General features: G+C 57.7%; 1 protein-coding gene across 1 annotated transcript in view; it reads left to right on the top strand.

Moving 5' to 3' along the window:
* The window catches only part of HMCN2 (hemicentin 2), a 173,047-nt gene that overhangs the window by 125,144 nt on the left and 31,046 nt on the right, over positions 1–16,857 (top strand). The window contains 19 exon segments of the mRNA XM_039461479.2: positions 164–295; positions 2,666–2,809; positions 2,893–3,052; positions 3,138–3,262; positions 3,611–3,794; positions 4,911–5,008; positions 5,436–5,702; positions 6,071–6,261; positions 6,694–6,775; positions 6,878–7,014; positions 7,574–7,715; positions 7,795–7,939; positions 9,135–9,262; positions 10,782–10,938; positions 11,844–11,965; positions 13,271–13,435; positions 15,248–15,355; positions 15,647–15,781; positions 16,184–16,318. Coding sequence (XP_039317413.2) covers positions 164–295; positions 2,666–2,809; positions 2,893–3,052; positions 3,138–3,262; positions 3,611–3,794; positions 4,911–5,008; positions 5,436–5,702; positions 6,071–6,261; positions 6,694–6,775; positions 6,878–7,014; positions 7,574–7,715; positions 7,795–7,939; positions 9,135–9,262; positions 10,782–10,938; positions 11,844–11,965; positions 13,271–13,435; positions 15,248–15,355; positions 15,647–15,781; positions 16,184–16,318 — 2,757 coding nt within the window.

The following is a 16,857-nucleotide window of genomic DNA, read 5'->3' as shown; positions in this document are numbered from 1 at the left end:
CAGGAGAGAGCGTTGGGACCAATTATTGATGTTTGCCCTGGTACGGGATAAAATGGGAACTCCTAACTACTGGGACCGGCTTCGCGGGCCTCCATGATCTGCCTGAGGGAAGGAAATGGGCAAAGAGTCTCAGAATTCTGACAGCCTGGCTTTTTTCCTGCAGTGCCCCCAACGTTTGAGAACCCCAAGACAGAGATGGTGAGCCAGGTGGCTGGGAGCCCCCTGGTCCTGACCTGTGATGTGTCTGGGGTCCCTGCACCTACGGTCACTTGGCTGAAGGAGAGGATGCCTGTGGGTGAGCACATGTGCCCTTGTCAGTTTCATGTAAAGCATTCTTGTCTTTAATGAGATGACAGTGGAAGCAGAGGAAGGAAGTTGTTGATTGTCGATGATTTTGGCAAAACCGGAGGCTGACTGTGCCATGTTGGCTCCGCCCCGTTTGTGTTTGAGCAAAGCCTTATTTATTGGCCCTTGGAATTCAAACATCAGGAGCGTCTCCTGCTGGGGCTTGGAGGCTCCTTTGCATCCACGTCCTTAGTCAGCTCCCACGAGACAGCAGACATGGACTCTCCATTGTGCAGGGCGGGTGCTGAGGGCCATGGAAAGCCCACTGGCTGTCAGTGGGTTCAGCATTGGCCCCCAGAGCTGCTCCTTGGTGGCGGCTGAGCTCTGTTCTAACTGGGCCACTGGTCACCCCCACCCCCCAGCCAGCCTCCCCATTCTGGCCACTGCTGTCCCCAGTACTCCTCCACACGAGGGCAGAAGCCCCACATGGTTCCCTGGGCCCGCTGTGCCTCTCATGCAGGCTCTGCGAGGGGCAGACAGGTCTGAAGGTGCAGCGCGGAGCTGGTCCCTTGTCTGGGGGAAATCTGTCCACAGCGGGGGCCTGCCCTGCCGGCCACCTCTCTCTGGCCCCCTACGTGCTAAATGTGACTGTGCTGGGCTCCTCGAACCTGCCCCTCTCTCTCCGTAGTAGTTTTATTGGGATATAATTTACATACTATGTAATTCAGCCACTGAAAACATCTAATTCAGCGATTTGTAGTACAGTCACAGAGCTGTGTGACTATCACCACAATCAAATTTAGAACATTTTTATCACCAAAAGGACACCCCATACCCATCAGGAATCACTCCCTGTTTTCTCCAATCTCTTCTTCCCCAGACCCAGGAAACCACGAATCTGCTTTCTGTCTCTGTGGATTGGCCTGTTCTGCCCCTTTCACGTCAATGGCATCATAGAGGGTGTGGCCTTTTGGGTCCGGCTCCTTCCTTTTAGCATGCTTTCAAGGTTCATCCACGTTGTAGTGCGGATCAGTACTTCTTTCTTTTTCTTTTTCTTTTCTTTTCTTTTTTCTTTTCTTTTTTTCTTTCTTTTTTTTTTTTTGAGATGGAGTCTTGATCTGTTGCCCAGGCTGGAGTGCAGTGGCGCAATCTCATCTCACTGCAACTTCTGCCTCCCAGGTCCAAGCGATTCTCCTGCCTCAGCCTCCCGAGCAGCTGGTATTACAGGCACGCCACCACGCCCAGCTTATGTGTGTATTTTTAGTAGGGACAGGGATCCACCATGTTGGCCAGACTGGTCTTGAACTCCTGACCTCAGGTGATCCACCTGCTTTGGCCTCCCAAAGTGTTGGGATTATAGGCATGAGCCACCATGCCTTGCCAGTACTTCATTCTTTTTAAAAATGGAATGTTTTTCTTCATTCCTTTCTGTGGCTCTGAGTATTCCATTGTGTGGCCGTCTCACTTTTGTGCATCCACTGGTCAGTTGACGGGCATTTGGGTGTCTGCACCTTCTGGCTGTGACGCTTAGTGACGCCATGATGCTTGGTGCTGCTGTGAACCTCCGTGTCTGTGTTTCTGCGTGGACCTGTGTTGTTGCCTCTCTTGGGTCAGGTGGCTGCAGGCCCCACCCCCTCTTGTGTCCAGCTCTATCTTGGCACATGTGTTCCCTGCCTGGAATACCCACCCCAGGCTCCCGTGGTCACCTCTGCTCCCCACTGGCTGAGTCCTGCTCAACAGTCACATCTCAGCAGAGACTCGCCACCTCCGGAAGCCCTCCTCAACCCCTCCTGCCCCCCAGGTTCCCCGGCTCCATCAGGGGATCACAGGCTCTCCTGTTTCACTGCCCTGCCCCTGATACGTTGTGAACTCTTTGAGGACGGGGATGGAGCCATCCTCATCTCTGATTCCCAAGCTCCTCACTGGATGCAGGGAGTTGCCCGGGTGTTTGCGTTGAGAGGCTGATGAGGATCGTGGTCAGGAGATCAGCCTGTGCTGGGGCGGTTAGGGATGGCTTTGGGTAGGGCTGTGGCTGGAGGGAATGAAGGGGGAGGCCCCAGGGTGAACTGTGTGGGGTCGGTGAGGAGCCAGTTTGACTTGATTGATCAGAAACCTTGATAGATGGGGGTAGAGGGGCAGGGCGGGGAGGGAGAGGCAGGGAGGTGAGAGCTGGGCCCGAGAGCAAATCCTGGACACTGAAGGGAGCGGGTCCCTCGGGAAGAGCTGTCCCAAATGGAAGGAAACGGGAGGATTCTAAGGAATAGAGACCGGGCTGGGGAAGAGGGGGCCATGAAGGAAGGAGCCCTTGCCTCTGTGGCCTCAGTTGCCTATCAGCACAAGAAGCGGCTGGGGGATTCAGGGGCCCCCCTCTGTCCCACAGAGAGCAGCGTGGTGCACGGAGTGGTCTCCCGGGGGGGCCGCCTGCAGCTGAGCCGCCTGCAGCCTGCCCAGGCAGGCACCTACACATGCGTGGCTGAGAACGCCCAGGCTGAGGCCCGCAAGGACTTCGTGGTGGCGGTGCTGGGTAGGTCTGCGCCCGGCACCTCCTGTCCTCCTCCCAGGGCAGCCCCTTCCGTTGCCCAGGGTCTCACTGCCCCCCTTCCTCAGTGCCCCCCCGGATCCAGAGCTTGAGCGCAGCGCAGGAGCACCATGTCTTGGAAGGGCAGGAGGTGCGACTGGACTGTGAGGCCGATGGGCAGCCGCCGCCGGACGTGGCCTGGCTGAAGGATGGCGGCCCGCTGGGCCAGGACGTGGGCTCCCACCTCCGGTAAGGCTCGGCCCATGCCCTCCCCGCAGGTGGCAGCACCCACGCCCCCTCACACCCTGCCCTCGGCCCTCCTTCCTCACCACAGATTCTACCTGGATGGTGGCTCCCTGGTGCTAAAGGGTCTGAGGGCCTCGGACTCAGGCGCCTACACCTGCGTGGCCCACAACCCAGCTGGAGAGGACAGCAGGCTGCACACGGTGACTGTGCTGGGTGAGGAGCCCTGGGGCACTGGGAGGGTGGTGCGTGGGCCAGGACGTGGGTGATACGGTGACATCGAAGCAAAGCCCACACTGTCACCTGGACCACAGGTCTCACTTCCCTGGGCCTCTGTGCCGCATCCTCAAATTAGAGGACAATAACACCAGCCCAGAGTACAGAGGAGATTGGGGGTGGGAAGAGAGGCAGGGAGTGGCTGTGCCCCTCCTGCAGTGGCCTCATCCCTCATGAGCGTGGCAGCAGAAGTTCAGATCTCCACTGCTGGGAATTTCCCTGGGAGGAGCCCACCCTCCCCCCAAGACTTCCTCACCACCCACCTTTCTTCTCTCCACCCACTCCCAGTTCCTCCCACCATTGAGCAGGGAGTGGATGGCTCGGGGACCCTGGTGAGCAGGCCTGGGGAGCTGGTGACCCTGGCATGCCCCGTGCGGGGCTCCCCACCCATCCACGTGAGCTGGCTCAAGAACGGCCTGCCCCTCCCGCTGTCCCAGCGCACCCACCTCCACGGCTCTGGCCGTACCCTCAGGTAAGGGAAATGGCAGACAGGCCCTGGCTGTGCCACTCAGAGTGGACATTTGGGGATGGTCAGCACATGGGAGGTGCTGGCAGCCAGGACTGGCTGCAACACCCACCCCCATCCCAGAGCGAGTGTGGACTGTGCCCCAGCTGCGAGTGTTAGGATGGGTCTCAGGGACCAGGGAAGGGGAGGTGGGCAGGGTAGGAGAAGATGCGGGAGAAGTCAGGTTTCAGGGACGGAGGGACCAGCAGGCCACGGGAGAGTAGGCCTGAGGACTGACTGTCGGCCTCGGCGCCGTGGTTGCGACTGGGGATGGGCAGGAGCAGCTCAGGAGGAGTGGCGGGGGCAGAAGGGCTGGAGAGAGAGCGGGAGGATGGACAGTGAAGCCAGGAGCCGAGAGGACTCCCGGGAGTTCTGACAGCCAAGAGGGGTGCGTGGACAACGGGAGCTGAGCTGTCCATGTGGGATGAGGAGCTGCCCGAACTTGGGAGGCTGGAGGTCTGGCTTCAGAATGAGATGGCTGGGAGCAGGCAGCGGTGGTGGGGGCAGTTGGGGGTTTTATCCTGGGGACACGGGAACCCAGGTAAAGACTTTAAGCATGGCCGGGCGCGGTGGCTCAAGCCTGTAATCCCAGCACTTTGGGAGGCCGAGGCGGGTGGATCACAAGGTCAAGAGTTCGAGACCATCCTGGTCAACATGGTGAAATCCTGGTCAACATGGTGAAACCCTGTCTCTACTAAAAATACTAAAAATTAGCTGGGCATGGTGGCGTGTGCCTGTAATCCCAGCTACTCAGGAGGCTGAGGCAGGACAATTGCTTGAACCCAGGAGGGAGAGGTTGCGGTGAGCCAAGATGGCGCCATTGCACTCCAGCCTGGGCAACAAGAGCGAAACTCCGTCTCAAAAAAAAAAAAAAAAAAAAAAAAGACTTTAAGCAAAGGCTGAGCTCAGTCACCCTGTCCCCTCTGGCCAGCAAGACTTTGGGTACAAAGGATGGGAAAGGGAGGAAGTCTTACCATGCAGCCAGCCTCTCCTGCTTCTGTCACTCTCTTCCGGTCCCTCTCCCGCCCCCTCACTTCTCCTCCTTTCCCTCTCTCCTGCTCCCTCTCCTCTCGGGGGATTCAGGATTTCCCAGGTGCAACTGGCTGATGCCGGCATTTTCAGCTGCGTGGCCGCAAGCCCAGCTGGCGTGGCACACAGAAACTTCACCTTGCAGGTGCAGGGTATGGAGCAGGGGGTGGGGCAAAGGTCTCTGGCCTTGGTGGGTGAGAATCAAGGCCCTTGGCCCCTCTGCCCATCTGGGTGGAACCAAGGATGGGCCCTGGGGGAGCTGAGAGCGGACACCGCGGCTCAATCTGACTCACCGGATTGCCCCTTTGGGCTCCTGATATGCCCAGGATAGGTGTGGGCAGAAAGGCTCTGCCCCCACAAGGCCAGTGCAGGAAGCAGCTCCGTAAAGAGGCAATCACGATTCCAGGCAACTAGTGACACCGGGGGACAGAGTAAATGCTGTGGGAGCACAGAGGAGGGTCCCTCGCCTGGCCTTGGGGTATCAGGGTGGCTTCCCAGAGGAGGTCATGTCTAAGCTGAGTACTGGAGGTGGGAGTCCTGGAATAAAATGGCTCCTGCCCACCCTTCTGCCCTCCACAGTGCCCCCTGTCCTGGAGCCGGTGGAGTTCCAGAATGACGTGGTGGCAGTTCGTGGCTCCCCGGTGGAACTCCGGTGTGAGGCCCGGGGCATTCCCCAGCCTCTCGTGTCGTGGATGAAGGACGGGGAGCCCTGGTTGCCCCAGAGCCCCGAGCAGGGGTCCAGCCTGCAGCTGGAGACAGTGGGAGCTGCTGACTCAGGGACCTACTCCTGTGTGGCCGTGAGCGAGGCAGGGGAAGCCAGGAGGCATTTCCAGCTGACAGTCATGGGTGGGTCCTCTGGCCTCTGGCCAGATTCTCTGGGCTCAGGGGAGAGGGTGGGACTCTGGGGCAATGGGGAGGACAGTGAGGGAGGTGGGTCCCGGAGGCCTGGGACTGCCCCTGGGAGCCGAACGCAGGGAGCTTGGTTCTGGCTGCGACTCCTCTCCTGCCTTGCCTTCGGGGAGAGGGTGACCGGGCTTTGATTCTCCCAGGGCTGCGCTCCTGGGTTCTTTCCACCAAACTTTGGTGGCAGACCCAAGAACAAGAGCCACCAAAATCTGGGAGCAGAGCCCCCGGACTCACCATGGCGCTTTCGCCTGTGGCGCCGTCCTGGAAACATGTGTCACCGTGTGTTCCCCTCTGTGTGTGGCTTGCAGACCCTCCTCACATTGAGGACTCAGGCCAGCCTGCAGAGCTGTCACTGACCCCCGGCACCCCCATGGAGCTCCTCTGTGATGCCCAGGGCAGCCCCCAGCCCAACATCACCTGGCATAAGGACGGGCAGGCCCTGAGCAGGCTGGAGCACAGCAGCAGAGACACGCGGGTGCTCCGGGTGGAGAGTGTGCAGGTACCGCTGTGGCCGCTGTAGGAGGAGGCTGGGGGTTGGGAGGAGGCTGGGTTGGGGGAGAGGAGAGGGACTGTAGGTTCCCCAGATGCAGTCAGCAGTTGGCAGGGTTTGGCTGAAGTGCCTGCTCTGTGTGGGGCGAGGGTGTGGAGGTGACCCACCTAGGTCGTGCCCTTTGGAGCCCCCAGCAGGGTCAGGGCCCAGGCTGATGCCAAAAGCAGATGACTTCCCATCTAGATCAGAGGAGAGCTGGTGTAGTCAAGGGGGACTTCTGGGAAGAGGCAGCAGTGAGATGGAAGCAGCAGGCAGGGGTTGGCTGGGAAGGTGGATGGCAGACCTCGCAGGGCTGAGTTTGTATTCTGGGTCCCTCACTGCATAAGAAGGAAACCAGACTGGGAGGTGGGCAGACAGCTGCTCAAGCTGCTTTCTCTCCAGGTTGGGGATGCCGGGCTGTACACTTGCTTGGCTGAAAGCCCTGCAGGTGCAGTCGAGAAGAGCTTCCGGGTCAGGGTTCAAGGTAGGCAGTGGCGGTGGGGTGGGGGCAGGGCTGGGAGGCAGGACGGGCCTGCGGCAGGCCTGAATCCACCTCTCACATCCTCTTGTGCTACCCTCTTCCCAGCCCCTCCAAACATTGTTGGGCCCCGAGGCCCCCGCTTTGTGGTTGGCCTGGCCCCGGGACAGCTGGTCCTGGAGTGTCCGGTGGAGGCGGAGCCAGCGCCCGAGATCACGTGGCACAGAGATGGCATCGTGCTGCAGGTGGGCAGGGGTTCAGGGCGCTGCCTCTGTCCCTCTCAGGCGCCAGACCTGACCCGGCTGGATCCTGGGTTCTAAAGACCCACTCTGAGCTGCATTTTGCACCCCGCCCCCTGGTGTTGTCCCCCCTTCCCATTGTCATTGTCACTCCCACTTTATGGATGGGGACACTGAGGCGAGGCTCAGGCCACTGAGGGCTTCTGAGGCCCACCCAGTGTTCTCCCGCTGGCTCCTTCAAGCTGTGCTAGCGGCTGGGTGGCCTGGGCCTGTGACCAAGTTGCTCTTTGTCCGTCCCTCAAATGGGGTCAGTTTGCGGCTGCGGATTCCAGGGTTGTGGGTGTTCCGACAGGAACTCCAGGGACTGGGGTTGTATTTCCTCCCAGAGGAGCGCATTTCCTCACTGGGTCCTCCATGGGGCACAGTCAGGGCCTGCGGTCAGCCTGGAAGGACAGAGCCACTGTCCAGCCTCACGGGTTCCTCAGTCCTCCATGTCTGGTGCCAGGGGCTGGCCTAGCACAGCTGGGCACTGATGAGGGTCTCTCCACCCTGGCGGACTCTCCAGGAGGATGCCCACACACAGTTCCTGGAGCAGGGCCGGTTCCTCCAGCTGCAGGCCCTGAGCACGGCCGACAGCGGCGCCTACAGCTGCACAGCCCGCAACGCCGTGGGCAGCACCAGCGTGGCCCTCCGCGTGGAGATCCACAGTGAGTAGGGCCCACCCCACCCTGCCCACCGTCTTAGAGCCGCAGCTCCCAGCCCCGTTCCCTCTGTGCCCCTCTCCAGCGGTGCCCACCATCCGATCAGGACCACCCTCAGTGAACGTCTCAGTGAACCAGGCAGCCCTGCTGCCCTGCCAGGCCGACGGTGTACCCACACCCCTCATGAGCTGGCGGAAGGACGGGGTCCCCCTGGATCCCGGGAACCCCAGGTGAGACAGGGAAGGGGTGGGCCTCGGGTAAGCCCTCAGGTGCCTCTTTGAGGGTTGTAAACAAAACTCACTTGGGCAGTTGGAGCAGAAAAATGACTTTATCATCAGGATGTGGGGTGTCTCAGAACACAAGGACAGGCCCACCACTCGTGAAGAATTCTTCCTTGTTCGACTTGATCAGAAGCCTTGATAGATGCGGGTACAGGGGCTTGAATGGGTCTCACAGCGCTGATAGTTTTATAGCTTCTCTCAGTGCGGGCTTCATCTCTCTCCCTCACCTTCTTCCTCAGTGAACATGACAAAAACACACCCTTGGACACCCCCATGGCCCCCAGCCCCAGGTTGACAGCTCCTCTGCTCACTAGCGAGCCGTCTGTGAATTCCAATTCTCAATTCCCAGGGCACAGAATATCATTGGCCCAGCCTGAGTGACATGTCCATCCCCTGTCCAATCGACTGTGGCTGGGGGCAGGATTGCACAGCACAGACGTGGTCCTTGGGAAGGGCACTTTTAAGATCTAGGGACTGCCCTAAGGAAGAGCAGGATGGGGCTCCTTCTGCCTCTCAGGAGAGGCCAGGCCCCGGACAGTGTTGGGAAGGCCCGAAGCAGCCCTTCTCTCTTGTCTTTCCACTGTTAGCCTGGGGTGTAGAGAGCTGCTCATGGTTCTGACCCCCTGACCTTGGCCTCATAGATGCAAGACTCTTACCTCCAAGTTAGCATCTGTATTACTCCATTTCCATGTTGCTGATAAAGACACACCTGAGACTGGGCAATGTACAAAAGAAAGAGGTTTATTGGACTTCTAGTTCCACATGGCCGGGGAGGCCTCACAATCGTGTTGGAAGAAAGGAGGAACAAGTCACATCTTACGTGGATGGCAGCAGGCAAAGCGAGCTTGTGCAGAGAAACTTCAGTTTTTAAAACCATCAGCTCTCGTGAGACCCATTCACTATCACGAGAACAGCATGGGAAAGACCCACCCCCGTGATTCCATCATCTCCCACCAGTTCCCTCCCATAACATGTGGGAATTATGGGAGCTGCAAGATGAGATTTGGGTGGGGACACAGAGCCAAACTGTATCAGCGTCCTCTCTGATAGTGGGGTCAGAGGGAAGGGTCTTGCTGGAGACAGCCCTCCTCCAGCTGCGTTGGCCCTGCCCATCTCCAGGGAAACCCCCCACCATCCTTTCCAGGTTCGAAGTTCTGCCCGAGGGTTCCCTGAGGATCCAGCCAGTCCTTGCTCAGGACACTGGCCACTACCTCTGCCTGGCATCCAACTCTGCTGGCTCCGATCGTCAAGGCCGTGACCTCCAGGTCTTTGGTAGGTGGCCTGGGGAAGGACTTCAGAGTCCAGTCCCTGTTGGGGTCCAATCCTGCTTAGTTTCTGGGTCACCCCAGCTGTCAGGAGCCCAGAGCCAATGGTCTTCAAATGTTTTTGACCATGAAGCCCATTAGTAGAAAGTTGTGATCATGCACGCTCAAAGGACACAGGGGCACTTTAGTGCGTAAGTTATGTAACAGAACAGCAGTTCTGGTTTTTTTTGAGACGGAGTTTCGCTCTTGTTACCCAGGCTGGAGCGCAATGGCGCGATCTCGGCTCACCACAACCTCCGCCTCCTGGGTTCAGGCAATTCTCCCTCCTCAGCCTCCTGAGTAGCTGGTATTACAGGCACCCACCACCATGCCCAGCTAATGTTTTGTATTTTTAGTAGAGACGGGGTTTCACCATGTTGACCAGGATGGTCTTGATCTCTTGACCTCGTGATCCACCCGCCTCGGCCTCCCAAAGTGCTGGGATTACAGGCGTGAGCCACCACGCCCGGCCCCAGAACAGCAATTCTGTTCAGTAAGAAAGCATGCACAGAAAGTAACACAAGTCTGGGAGGCTGAGGCAGAAGGATTGCTTGATCCCGGGAGTTTGAGACCAACCCGGGCAACACAGTGAGACCCCATCTCTACAAAAAAAATTTTTTTTTTTTTTTTTTTTGAGACGGAGTTTCGCTCTTGTTACCCAGGCTGGAGTGCAATGGCGCGATCTCGGCTCACCACAACCTCCGCCTCCTGGGCTCAGGCAATTCTCCTGCCTCAGCCTCCTAAGTAGCTGGGATTACAGGCACGCACCACCATGCCCAGCTAACTTTTTGTATTTTTAGTAGAGACGGGGTTTCACCTTGTTGACCAGGATGGTCTCGATCTCTCGACCTCGTGATCCACCCGCCTCGGCCTCCCAAAGTGCTGGGATTACAGGCTAGAGCCACCGCGCCCGGCCCCAAAAATTTTTTTAATTAGCCAAGCATGGTGGCACATGCCTGTTGTCCCAGCTACTTGGGAGGCTGAGGTGGGAGGGTCACTTGAGCCCAGGAGTTTCAGGCGACAGTGAGCCATGATCATGTCACTGCACTCCAGCCTGGGCGGCAGAGTGAGACTGTCTAAAAAAAAAAAAAAAAAGGTAAAAGACGTGAAAGGATAAAAATCAAAATCACTAGAATCATTTGGCCCAGTCTCCTCGCACTCCAACGGATCAGTTTGTGTGGGGCTGCCCTGGCGGGGCCCAGCCTCAGATGGGACTGATGGGGAGTGGAGCCTGGCATCCCGGAGGCCTCGGTCAAGGAAAGGCAGTGAGAGGCTGCCCGGCTCAGGGATAGGGAAAGCCCAAAACAGGCAGCTTCGGGAGCCTGTTGGAAGCTCTCCCTTTGAAGTTTCTCCTGCCCTCTCCCTCTGTGTCCCCTTAGGGATGGGTAGAAGGTGGGAGGCAGCGGCATTGCCCCTGGGCACGGCCTCAGAGAGCCCCCAGCCCCCAGCCCCCTGTACCTGTCTCCTGACCACTGTGCTCTCCCCAGAGCCTCCAGCCATCGCCCCCAGCCCCTCCAACCTGACCCTGACCGCCCACACCCCAGCCTCGCTGCCCTGTGAGGCCAGCGGCTCCCCTAAGCCCCTGGCGGTCTGGTGGAAAGACGGACAGCAGCTGGACTTCCGCCTGCAGCAGGACACCTACCGGTAACGACGGGCCCTTGCGGTGGCTTCCTGAGACACGTGGGGTGGGGAGGCAGGGGGCAGGGACGGGACAGGGTGTGCTTATGGCCATACCGGAGCCAGTACCAGAACTGGTGTCTCAACTTTGGGGATCAGCGGGGTCTTCACACTGAGATAGGGGTGAGGGCATTGGGGACAGAGAGCTCAGCAGAGACGTCTGGGCTTTATTTATATCCACCAGAGTCACTCTTTGTCTAAAAACAAAACATGAACGGGGCGTGGTGGCTCACACCTGTAATCCCAGCACTTTGGGAGGCTGAGGTGGGAGGATTGCTTGAGGCCGGGAGTTCAAGACCAGCTTGGGCAACATAGTGAGATCCCCATCTCTACAAAAAAAATAAAAAATTAGCAGAGCGTGGTCTGTAGTCCCAGCTACCCAGGAGGCTGAGGTGGGAGGATCCCCTGAGCCTGGGAGGTCGAGGCTGCAGTGAGCTGTGGTGGTGCCACTGCACTCCAGTCTGGGAAGCAGAATGAGACCCTGTCTCAAAAAAAAAAAAGAAAAAATAGAATGTCAATTAAAAAAAATTGGAAAACCAATATAACAAGCCTAGACTTAGAAAAAATGAAATCAGTAACTAAGACTCGGAGCCACGTTGACGTGGTTGTTATTACAGAAGTTATCATAGATGGTTATTATGATAAATGTGCAGGGTTACAGAAAAACAGGGATAAAAATGAAAATCACAAATCCACCAGCTAGGCCTTTGGGGTAGGAACTTCTAGAAAACGATTCTAGAGTCAGGGCTGGAGGCCGGATACAGGAAGGGGAAATGGGTGCGAGACCCCCACATCCAGACAGCCCGGCCGGAAAGCCACGGCTGGTCTCTGTCAGCCCCGCAGCCGCTCGGCCACCCGTCTCTCTGCCCCAGGCTCCTGCCCTCCAACGCCCTGCTCCTCGAGACCCCCGGCCCCCAGGACTCAGCCCAGTTTGAGTGTGTGGTGAGCAACGAGGTGGGCGAGGCCCGAAGGCTCTACCAAGTGACCGTCCACGGTGAGCCAGGGAGGAGGTGGAGGAGGATGCCTGGGGTGGGGGCAGTGCCTTCCCACTCTTGGGTGCCCTCCCCATCTGCAGGGAATTGTGTGGCTTGCCCTCGCTGCCCTGGACACCTCCTCCAGGAAGGCATCTCAGATTCTGCCTGGTCACATGGACTTAACCCCAGCTCCGGCACAGTTTCTGGCCCGCCCCGCCCCAATCCAGAATGTTCTAAACTCAGATCTGACCTTGTCATCACCCCTGTTAAAAATCCCTCCCTTCGGCTGGGCGTGGTGGCTCACACCTGTAATCCTAGCACTTTGGGAGGCCGAGGTGGGTGGATCACCTGAGGTCAGGAGTTCAAGACCAGCCTGGCCATCATGGTGAAACCCCATCTTAAAAAAAAAAAAAAAAAAAAAAAAAAAAAATCCCTCCCTCCATAGCTGCCCATTGCCCTCAGGATAGAATGCAAGAGTTTAGCTGGACCCACTGGGTCCTGCGTGGTCTGGCCTGCCAAGCCCCCCCGGTTCAGTTCACACCAGACCTGCCTCCCTCTGGGGTCTAATCAAGCTGCCCGGCTTTTTGTTCCTTGCCTCAAGGCGTTGGCACATGCGGTTCCCTTTGCCGGGAACACTCTTCCCCTCACTCAGCCAACACCTGCTTTTCCTTCCGATCTCGGGTTAAATGGCACTTCCCCTGGGGGTATTCTCTGGCCTCTCTCACTCCAAGTGGGAAACCCACGAGTAAACCCCTGCGAAGTGACTAGGCCAGGGTCTCCATAGAAAGCTGTATCCCCCGGGTGCAGTGGCATCTGCCTGTAGTCCCAGCTACTCGGAAGGCTGGGGCGGGAGGGTCACTGGAGCCCAGGAGTCCCGGGCTGTAGTGCACTATGCTGAGTGGGTGTTCACACTAAGTTCAGCATCAATATGGTGACCTCCTGGGAGCAGGGACCACCAGGTTGTCTAAGGAGGGGTGAAGCTGCCCAGGTTAGAACAGAGCAGGTCAAGACTCTGGTGCTGATCAGCAGTAGGATCACACCTGTGAATAGCCCCTGCATTCCAGCTGGGGCAACATAGTGAGACCCCATCTCTGAAAAAGTACACATTTTTTTTTTTTTTTTTTTTTTTTAAGGAAAGAAAGCTGTAGCCCTGTGCCCAGAAGGATTTGCTGAGTGGGCAAATGTGACTTCTCCCTCTGTTGCCCCACCTCCCTCCCAGTCCCTTTGTCACTAACGTTACCTCGTGTACTAGCTTTGCCCCGGCCCCACAGCCGTGAGTCCCCCGTGCCTGCCGGTAGGGCCTCAAGCCTTGTCTTGGCTTTCAGTGCCTCCCACCATTGCCGATGACCAGACAGACTTCACTGTGACTATGATGGCGCCTGTGGTCCTCACATGTCACAGCATGGGCATACCAACCCCGACCGTGTCCTGGAGCAAGGCAGGAGCCCAGCTAGGAGCTCGGGGGAGCAGCTATCGTGTCTCGCCGTCGGGTAAATAAGGGTGACCACAGAGAGAGGCAGCCGTGGGGAGACTGGGACAGCAGGTGGAGGGGGTGAAAGAAGGTCACATGATGGAACAAGACAGGACAGTCTGGCCTGGCTCTGCCTCTCCTGGCTGTGTGACCTAGGAGGACCCTCTCACCCTCTCTGAGCTCCATATCCTCCTCCATGCTCTGCAGTTCCTGAGGCCCTCTGGCATACAAGTGTTGTATCATGGCAAAATAAGAAAAATAGCTGCTCCCTGGGAGCCTTTGGAGCCTTTGTAAGCCTGGTTTTATCCCTTCAGAAGAATCGTCCTTTATTCTGAAATTATCTTTTGGTGTTGAAACTTCCTTTTCATGATGAGATTCAGATAATAGTACATAGTTGTTTTTTTGTTTTTTTGTTTTTTTAAAAAAGATGGAGTCTTGCTCTGTTACCCAGGCTGGAGTACAAAGCACAATCTCTACTCACTGCAGTCTCCACCTCTCAGGTTCAAGGGATTCTCCTGCCTCAGCCTCCCGAGTAGCTGAGATTATAGGCACCCACCATCATGCCTGGCTGATTTTTTGTATTTTTGTAGAGACAGGGTTTCACTGTGTTGGTCAGGCTGGTCTTGAACTCCTGACCTCAGGTGATCTGCCCTCCTCAGCCTCCCAAAGTGCTGGAGTTACAGCCACCGTGATTTTTAAAATGTCTTTGCTTGTCAAAATAACAAGTTGGAAGCTTTATGGAGAATCTCCAAATTTGTTTGTTATTTGGTTAGTGAAATCCTAAAGTCTAGGAACCACTGGCCAGATCTATGATTTTCAAACTGTTCCGAAGCAACAGAACTTCCTTCTGGGCCATGCATAGGGGCTCACACCTGTAATTCCAGCACTTTGGGAGCCTAAGGCAGGAGGATTGTTTGAAGCCAGGAGTTTGGGACCAGCTGGGGCAACACAGCAAGACCCCATCTCTACAAACAAATTTTTAAAAATTAGCTGGCTTTGGTGGTGCATGCCTGTGGCCCCAGCTACTTGGCAAACTGGGGTAGGAGGATCGCTTGAGCATAGGAGTTCAAGGATCCAGTGCGCTATGATCGCACCACTGTACTCCAGCCTGGGCAACAGAGTGAGACTCTGTCTCAAAACAGAATACAAAACAGAAGCTGCCTTCTGATAAGTGCGGTACGTGGGAACAGCAAGGTCCAACCAGTAAAACAAAGCACGGTTCTGGTTCCATCTGGGGCTGAGGCAGGGGCAGGGGCTGTGGGTGGCCAGGGTGCAGTGGGCCTTGCTCCCTTCACCCACCCAGCAGGCCCCCAGGGGTCCACAGAGGACAATTTAGAACCCTTGTCACTTGGCTGCCAAGGTGCAGCCTGCAGTCTGGGAAGGTTAAAATGGTGTTCACCGAGTAACCAGGGCTAAGGCCAGGAGGGTAAAGGGAGGACAGAGGACGCAGTAATCCTGGGAGGCTTCCTAGAGGAGGTGAGTTTTTAGCAGAGCAAGGTGAGAACAGCAGGGTGTGGATCTGTGAGCAGGGAATTACAGGCAGGGAAGTCGAAGATCCTGGAGCTTCATAGCCAAAAGTGTCTAGAGGCCATCTTGTCTGATTCTTCATTGCACACATGGGAAAACTGAGGTCCGGAGAGTGGAAGGCACTTGCCCATGCCTCTCCCTTGGGCAGGGCACAGAGGCAAACCTAGACTCCCGGTTCCCGTGCAGTCTCATGCCCTGGGCTGTTTATAAACAGCCAGAGGAGGCAGGTGGAGTAACCAGACACCTGCCACCTCCATCCCTCGGGACCTCTGTCCTGATCCCCTCACCCTGATGCCACCTGCAGGCGCCCTGGAGATCGGACAGGCCCTCCCCATCCACGCAGGCCGCTACACCTGCTCAGCCCGCAGCTCTGCCGGCGTAGCCCACAAGAACGTCGTCCTCACCGTGCAAGGTAAGGGTCCATGGCCCAGACCCCAGAGTTCCTTGGGAGCAGGTGGAGAGCTAGAGGCAGGCGGGGCTCAGGCTGGCGGTGAGGTCCTGGGTCTCAGAGGCGCAGACCTGCCTCTCATGGGATTCTTTGGGAGGAAAAGGATCAGCCATGGCATCCTTGTTGCTGCGGCCGATGTTTCTAGAACCCCCGTTCTCCGAGAGGCCTCACTCTCTGGTGCTCCAAGGCCCCTTGGTTGGAGGAGCTGTGTGTTAAGGACATTTTCAGCGCCCTCTGCACCCCTGTTCTTTGCAGCCTCCCCAGTGGTGAAGCCGCTGCCTAGCGTGGTTCGGGCTGTGGCAGAAGACGGGGTGCTGCTTTCCTGCGAGGCCTTGGGCATCCCCCGGCCAACCATCACCTGGCAGAGGGAAGGGCTCAACGTCCCTGCGGGTGAGGGCCCCTGGCAGCCAGCCTGGGAAGGGAAGAGAAGTGTGGGGCTGGGGGGCCCTGCTTCCTGTCCTGGGAGACCCCGCAGAGCTGCTGAGAGGTCCCAGAAAGCCCCTGGCCTGCCTAGACACACCTCCACCCTTGCTCTGGCCACCCCCTCCCCAACACTTCTCCTGTCACCATGGCCTGAGATGCCATCTGAGCACTCGGTGGCCAAGTTGGGAGGTCGGAAGGAGGCAGCTGGGCTGGGCTGGGGGTCAGGCTTCTTGGCTCTTTCTGTCCCTTGGCCACTCTGTGACCCCAGCAAGTCATTTGCCGCCTGTGAGACAGAATAGCCCAACCTACCCACATTGCGGGTCCCCCACCCCAGCTCCCCGCCCCCCAACTTTCTTCTTCCTCATTCAGGAGTGAGTACCCAGATCCTACCTGGCGGACAGCTGCGGATTACCCACGCCAGCCCAGAGGATGCTGGAAACTACCTTTGCATCGCCAAGAACAGTGCAGGCAGCGCCGTGGGGAAAACGCGGCTGGTGGTGCAAGGTGGGTGTGAGGCTGGGGCCGAGCTGGGCCCTGGCAACTGCGGGGCTTGAGGCTCCTGCAAGCTTCTCCCTTCCCTGCCTGGCAGGGCACACTGCTTACAGTTCCAGAAGGAATTAAGGGAAAAACACCTCTCATTGGATGCCCGAGTTCTGGATTCAGACACGAACTCCCATCCCCTCTGCCTCCTCTCCAGCCCTCCTGGAACACGAGTCTAGCAGCTCTCGTTCCTTCTGGTTTCCAGTAACTGTAGCCTCTCTGGCCCTACCCTGGCACACAAACCACACACACAATTACATGCGCCCTTCCCTTAGTTTGACTGGTCATGGGCTTCAAAGGTAAGGTGGCATCGCTGGCCAAAACTCTGCAAAGTCTGCTGGAGTGTTCAGTACGGGTTGGTCGTGCCTGGCCCCAGTGGCCTGCTCTGTGGTGTCTCCGTGGGTGTCCCTGCCCACGGCTGTGTAGGGCTAGGGTCGGACTCTGGCTGTGAACTCAGGGGCTGCTGGCTCCAGGCTTCCTCTGCACCTCACTGTCCAGCGTGC

The sequence above is a fragment of the Saimiri boliviensis genome, chromosome 2 (genome assembly GCF_048565385.1).
Source record: "Saimiri boliviensis isolate mSaiBol1 chromosome 2, mSaiBol1.pri, whole genome shotgun sequence".
NCBI lineage: Eukaryota > Metazoa > Chordata > Mammalia > Primates > Cebidae > Saimiri > Saimiri boliviensis.
Note: the sequence above shows the minus strand (reverse complement) of the source record. Positions and strands in the feature narration are given on the sequence as shown.